Consider the following 7,500-nt stretch of genomic DNA (forward strand, 5'->3'; position numbering starts at 1 on the left):
ATGCTGAAAATGAAAGGCAAACATCACTGCAGGAATGGAATCATTAACAATTGTCATTGTCATCATGGTAATATTTATTGATACATGTATCTCAAGATTATAAAAAGGACCGGTACCTGTAGCCAAGAAGGGAAAACTGTAAACCAAAATTGCTTTCTGGTGGGAGGAAAAGATCCCAGTACCCAAAAAAAAACCTCTCAAAGCAGAAAGGAGGAGAATCAACAAACTCAACTTAGATAATGGTACTGAAATGGAGTCTGAAACTTTACCTCAAGCCAGATTGGTATACATGTAAGGCAAGTGTTCTCACCTCTATGAAGGGCTTTGTCCTTCTATAATCTTCTGATACATGTAATAAGTTTTATGAAAGAAGACATTTTCTGTGTTTGCATAGCCTTATCTAAATACATTGAGGGGTTGAGATAATTTGAGTTACATGTACAGTCAAAGGTTTGCATGGATGGAACTTTCACCTGTCGAGTGTTTTTTTCATGATTATTATTTAAATGAGAGCATGTTTACAAATGTAGTACTTAGCTTAGTTCTTTCATAAATAATTATTATACTGTTATCTTTTGTATGAAGTACAGGTATGTCATGATTTTTAAAAGTGCCACTATCACCTAAAAAACAATTTTTATATTTATTTGGATTTCAAAACTATGTTAACTAAACAGTGACTGATCGAAGTTTTAAGCCTTGAATTCAGACACCTGTTTATTTTAACTGGAATTTTCCTGTTTAATGGTCCACCATTACTAACAACTTTAAAATCTTGAGAGAGCTGGATCGAGGAGAAAATGATGTCAAAGACTCACTAGTTTAAGAATGCAATGCGTGTGTACGCGGCTGATTTAATATTAATTTCGGCTTTCAGACTTTTAAACTCATGTTTTGCATTATATAATAAGCTGTGTTTACACGCTGAAATTTTAATTAAGCTAGTGAGTAAATGACGTCACTTTTCCGTAGATCCAACCCTCTGAGGTCCAATTGGTCAGTTTGGAACGCAAGTAATGGCGGACCGTGAAATCCAAAACTTACACTCAAAGTAAATAGCCTTTGGATAAAAATCAAAGCCTAAAATTTTGCCAGTCAAGAGTTGAGCAATCACACTTTCAAAATCTGAAGCACTTTATACACTGTATTAAGCAAACAGATTTTAAAGACTCCCTGTCTACCGAGATGCACCGCACGCAGACACGGAGGTTTTGTAAGATATGAAACCTCCATTTTTCCGTCAGTGCGTTTTTCCTTCTTTAAATCATTTGTTATCGTAGACATCCATTGAGACTTGTTCTTACTCAGTGCTTCTTATTACAGCTACATTATCATAGTTTATTAGGGACGAGATATTTTGTCGTTAAGTGCAATTCGCAAGCGTTTCAACGTGGGTTGGGGGACTGAGCAGTTGGACCGACAATCAATTCAAGAAAATCCACGACCTGAGCCGCTAAAGGCAGTATATTTACGGAAATTTGAGTTTGAGATCAGTCATGTCTGAGAGCCTAAATCAATTCATTGAGATACCACAAACTTTTAACTAAAACTGAGTTTGCTGATGTCCTTTTGTGGTAAGCTGAGTGACATTAAAATATTTTGTAATCTCTTTATAAATTAATAGTTGGATATTTACTTATTCTATTTCGAGACTTGTTTGGAATTCTCATTATTTTTTCATATTATTACATTTGGATGAGATGCTTTTCAGAAGTTGGTTAGCAGTTTAAAAAAGCATTTCTGAAAATATTCCCAAATTGAACAGTACCCAATTTGTCGTGTGACTGTTAACGGCAACGTTTGCAGCAGTCAGCCTTCAGTTGGTGAACAAATTTGCCAGAAGAGTATTAATATTCAATGAATAGTATAAATATGTTTTTTTTATGTCAAGACAAGATAAATGAGTACTTATACCAACAATGATTTGATCAGTATTGAATGAACTTTATTGAAATTTGTTTTGTACCAATTTATTGCGACGTGAGCTGTGTGAGATGACAAAATCAATCCGAAATACCCAATAACATGTTATAAGCTCAAGAGCAGCAGTACTAGTGGCACTTTATTCATTGCAAATATAATATTTTTATCATTCGATGGATTTTTTCCTTCTTTTTCATTGGCCGAGAGCCCACCACGTGACTTGCAAATAACTGTCTACAAGTAAGTGTTTTGCTGCAAATAACATTCTGCTCATGCGTACCGTAATTGAAACCACGCTCTTGTGTGAAAATGGCAGTTCGCTTTCCTGAGCGTTCAGAAAAAGATCTAATTATTGGGAATTGTGAAAAATAAAGTTAACTCAGTCATCGAATGATAAAATAATTATTAAACTCGGTTATCGCAAAATATCATGTTTTGTCAGTGTCAGATCATCTAATTATTCTCATCGGCTTCGGGAAATAATTGATCTGCTCGCCACTGACAAATCACGATATTTTGCTCAACCTCGTCCAATAATTGTTAATTATTCGATCGGTCAGCTTTTCTAGTATTCCTTTGTAGCTTTTTGTCGCTTATTCTCTCCCACTCATTACTTCACACTGAATGAAAATATAAACAAAGGCGCGTAAAGCATCTTGGCAGACACAGAGTCTTTAACACAAAAACCAGAACTACATGTAAAACAAGCTGCCATGCAACTACATGTACCTACAAAGTATGTGACAAGATCTCTGTTTTCACAGAACCAACTTATTGTATGTTAACTTACCCGTCTGTATAGTTGAATAGCGCCTGTTGAATCCGGATCAATAACATTCCCTTCAGGATCCCGAACAACAAGATCCAACCCTAACGTCCTTTGAAGACAATGAAAGCAAAAAATTCATGTACAATCAATAGTTTGGAATGAAATGCTTAAGACAGGAAAAACAGTAACGTATTGGGATCAGCCTACTTGATAATTTTTTTTTTTGGCTAATAATAATTTCACATGTGCAATATTAATATTTGTGAGTATGATGCAATGAGTGATGCAATCACTAACTTTGTTTTGATGCAGCTCCATCTAAAATTTACATGTACTTCATCTGGAGTCATGCAATCTCTACATTCGCTGTAAATAAAATTTAATGTGTTGATCACAAGCATGGGTGGGTTTGTCACAGTGTCTTAGCTATAAATTAATTACTGAAGGGCTGTAAATTAATACTTTTAATTATATTATAAAGTTTTGTCAGTTGGCTTGGTTTCAGTTGTCTTTTCACCAGAATAATTATACAAAGTACATTGCAGAGTGAAACTCCATACTTTTCATAAGCTGATGGTGGGTCTGTTTATGTAAATGTATATTCATAATGTACCCTTGAACATTATTTTTATTCCACTCCTTTGCCTTACCTATTTCCATAATCTATTGTTTGAGTAACTCTCTGTTTCAGTTGCTTCAACTGATCCTGAAAACAAACCAAAACTGTACATGTACATCTGGCATCTCTGGAATCTTATGTGCAGTACACATCAAGAAGGTGAGAAGTTGGCAAAGTGGTTGCTCACTGTCATCAAGATCTGCACCTCCCACCAACGTTAACATTACATGTACGTACATGACGTGTAGGCTGATTTTTAGATGATCACAACCTGAATAAAGGATCTTTTTTCTATGTAATGAATCAATCATTGCATGCATACTTGATTAACTGTATCTCTTAATTTTGCATAATTATTATTCAAACTTTCAAACTACCTACATGTACAGTATTACAAAACACTACTGTCCAAAAAAACTGTACAAATCAATCCTGCATCATACACTTCAAACAAGCTACAGGGATTCGAGTATCTGGAGATGCGCATCTAACGTATGCGCAATAACAATAGTAGGCACCGTCCTTAAATGCACAGAACATGATTCCAAAAATGTATTGGACAATATTGTTACTTAATAAATAAAAGTACTGTATCTCAACATTCTTGTCGCAGATAGAATTCAATGCTTACATGTATACAGTAATAATGCAAAATTACATTTTATTATATGGCTTGTGTTTGTAGCCGATATAACGCGCGCTCTGATTGGCTAATTGTGACTGAATTGTAGGGCAATATTCTCCCGTAATGCCCACGGGCCAATTACGGGCTTGCAAAAACAAAGCAAAAGGTAATTAAAAAGCCATAATTATAATAAACTACTACACTGTACTAACCGAGCTAGCTCGAGCTGTACTGGGGAATATATTGGCCCTTGGTCGTTTTTGTACGGACCTCGCTGCGCTCGGTCCATAACTGCCACGACCTCGGGCCAATATTCCCCAGTACGGCCCTCGCGCTCGGTTAGTAAGAAGTTAGTACAGCACAGCATACACTTGTATCCACGAAAACATCACTTACTACTGGCAGAGCTCTAGCAAGGATTTGCCTTCGCCAATCCATTAACTCCAGCATGAGATTCCTTACATCATGAAAAAGAGCCTCCTCTCTCCTCTGTAAATATTGAACTATTTTTACTTTAGCTCCTCTAGAAGTTTTTTAAGACTCTTACACATAAAGATGACCAGTCCATAATGTGCACTACATGTAGCTTTGATGACTGCATTATGCAACAATTTGCAGCCACAAAAATTTGGTTTTATCAACGGAGTTGATAGTGTAAATTGGCCACCGTACAGAGATTCTAAACGCTGACGTTTTGAGCGTTAGCCCTTCGTCAGAGCAAATCGAGGGATTATGGGTTACGTGTAGTTTTTATAGTAGAGTAGGAGCTATGCTATTGGTGGTAACATGGCAACGTGAAAAATAGGAATATATTAGTTAAATGAAAAGCGTTTGTTAATACCGTGAGGACTAAGGGTGCCGATTTGAAAGATGAATTTTTGTTCTAGATTCTTGCGGCTTTCCGTCGTACCTAGATGTAGGGAAAGGCCGCAGATAGCCATGTGTTTTTTGGAGTGGTTAGGCAGATTAAAATGGCGAGCAACTGGCTTAGATGCATCCTCGTCATTCTTCTCAACATCACGAAGGTGTTCGCGGAATCGGTCACCTAGTCGTCTACCTGTCTCACCAATGTATGATTTATTGCATAACGTACAGGTTATGCAATAAATGACATTTGAGGAGGTACATGTGAAACGATCGGCGATCTTAACAGATCGCTTAGGTCCCGATATCTTGCTAGTGTTAACAATGAAAAGACAAGTTTTGCATCGTGAGCGCGCGCATTTGAAAGTGCCGGGTTGCTCGTTAGTTTTGAGCGCGATTCTAACTAAAAAGTTGCCTACGTTTTTGTCGCGTTTGAATGAAATAAGTGGAGGTTGCGAAAAGATTCTACCAGTCTCGGGATCATTTTGGAGTAATTTAAAATTACTAAGAATGATGCTTTTGACTGCGTGATTATGAGGATGGAAAGTGAGGGTGAATGGAATTCTGTCATTCTTAACTTTTTGTGACGTTTGTAGTGATGACTGTCGATCAAATTGTTGGGCGCGATGATGGCCCGCTTTGACCACAGAGACAGGATAGCCACGTTTCTCGAAGAACTGGCACATCTCCTCTGATTTGCTGGAAAAATCGGAGTCATCACTACATAGACGTCGAAGTCTAAGAAATTGAGAATAAGGAATGGAGTTCTTGACAGCAATTTGCAGCCACAGCTGCATTAGTTGATGTACAGTAGTCTACGTACATGAAAGTTACTTTGAAGTTTTATGACGTTACCTCGTTGTATTTAATGTACAACCTTTTACTTCGTTTCTTTTCATGTCACAGACAACACAACTATCAAAGGACTTTTAAGTGAAGCACAGACATACCAAATACACTTGTTTCCACATGGCTCCCCACTCTCTGAGAACAGAAGTAAGTTCTTCAACCAGGGCTTCTTCTTTAAAAACACTCTCAGTGTCACTAAAAGCAAAAGCTTTCACAGATTACTTGAGACTCGAATGAAAGAATGAATGGGGCACTGGTACAAAATTCGGACCAGATCAACTCGGATCACTCACCTCAGATCAAGCAAAAAACTGTTCTGCAAGCCAAAACGATTCAACGTTTGCCCAGATTTTACCAAGGTTAGCTTAAAGAATAGGGCTAGGGTGATTTCTTGAGGCCTTATCATTTGTTTACATCGATCCGAGATGAGCAATCCAAATTGATCCGGTCTATTACAGACAGTCATTTAGAAAGTCACATTAATATTGCCACAGATCAAGCAGGGGTATATAGTTCTAGGCACCAATTTAAAAAAGCTTTCAGCTGTAGCCTTTTTGTGATTGCGTTAAGTACCTTTGTTCAAATACTTCGATAATTTGAGAAGTTCAAGAGGTGGCCTCATTAGTCTAACAGATATTGGCAGGATCATTGAGTAAAAGGTACACCTACACTGTCAGGGTACCAAATGAATTGTCTTTCACTCTTCTGAATCTCCTCTTTGTTTTCATCTTTGAACTTATTTCTATACAGTATGTACAGTCAGCCTAATACTATTCCCAGGACTTTTCCCTCACAAACAAGTTTGCTTCATGTAATAATTATTTCATTGCATGGGAAAAGATGATCTTGGTGGATGTTATCCAATGTTACATGTAAAATACCATCCACCAGTACATCTACAGTGTATATGCATCCACATGTTCCAGCACTCATGAAAGTCCCCTTTTGACTTATGGCTGTTTCTGCTTTGGTGGCCTCATACACCAAAAGCCTTTTTATTTAGACAACCATCACTGCAAAGTCGGCCACTTCTGCTTCTTATCCTTTGGTCAGCCCTAATATAACAGACAGATACCGGGTACAATGTATGTCTGCAGCTGTAGCCCCTTACAACAAGGGAAATACATTATGGTACAAATGTATGCATGATTATGATACATGCAAGATTGATATTTAATATTTCACACTCTTAACCCATTGATTCCTTTGAGTGAGACTTGACAGATGTTACTCTGTCTAACACCAGAGGATTTTACTCGTCAATGCCCGGGAGAGCAGTTCAGGAGTCAATGGGTTAATATTTTTCAGATTTAACCCATTGACTCCCAGGGGTTCCCCATTGACAAGTAAAATCATCTGGCATTAGACAGAGTAAAATACTAAGTCTGGCTGGTTTAGGCCGGTTTGGACATCAAAGGATTAATGGAGACATTACCTTGAAGATTCATCTTTGTTGTCTTTGACATAGATGTATGATGTTGGAAATATTCCCTTAAATTCAACAGGAGAAAACTGATTTAGTCAAGGCTTGCAACAAAAAAAATGATAAATATTGTAATAACCAAGCATGACTCTTGCACACAGCCAAACCTTTTCAACAGTACACATGCAGTCATGCTATATGAAATTTCTTTCTTGGTTTAAAATTTTTCAATCCTGTTCAATTTCATTGTTTGAAACAAAAGAAAAATCGAAATTGAACTAGTTTGAAAATTTTTGAACCAAACAGAAATCGAACCTCAACATAAGATTACCCCATTGACTCCCGGGGGTTTCCTATTGAGGAGTAAAATTGTCTGGCGTTAGACAGAGTAAAATACGAAGTATGGCCAGATCAGGCCGGCTTGGGAG

At 37.3% G+C, this 7,500-nt stretch overlaps 1 protein-coding gene across 1 annotated transcript in view; it reads right to left on the reverse strand.

Moving 5' to 3' along the window:
- Window positions 1–7,500, reverse strand: part of LOC138006783 (dedicator of cytokinesis protein 1-like) — a 72,094-nt gene that overhangs the window by 61,641 nt on the left and 2,953 nt on the right. The window contains exons 4-9 of the mRNA XM_068853342.1: window positions 7,085–7,140; window positions 5,751–5,844; window positions 4,333–4,425; window positions 3,343–3,398; window positions 2,714–2,801; window positions 1–3 (exon numbers count right to left, since the gene is read on the reverse strand). The exon at window positions 1–3 is cut by the window's left edge and continues 30 nt beyond it. Of these exons, the coding sequence (XP_068709443.1) occupies window positions 1–3; window positions 2,714–2,801; window positions 3,343–3,398; window positions 4,333–4,425; window positions 5,751–5,844; window positions 7,085–7,140 (390 nt within the window). The remainder of the gene's footprint in view (window positions 4–2,713; window positions 2,802–3,342; window positions 3,399–4,332; window positions 4,426–5,750; window positions 5,845–7,084; window positions 7,141–7,500) is intronic.

Source organism: Montipora foliosa, chromosome 6 (genome assembly GCF_036669935.1).
Source record: "Montipora foliosa isolate CH-2021 chromosome 6, ASM3666993v2, whole genome shotgun sequence".
Taxonomy (NCBI): domain Eukaryota; kingdom Metazoa; phylum Cnidaria; class Anthozoa; order Scleractinia; family Acroporidae; genus Montipora; species Montipora foliosa.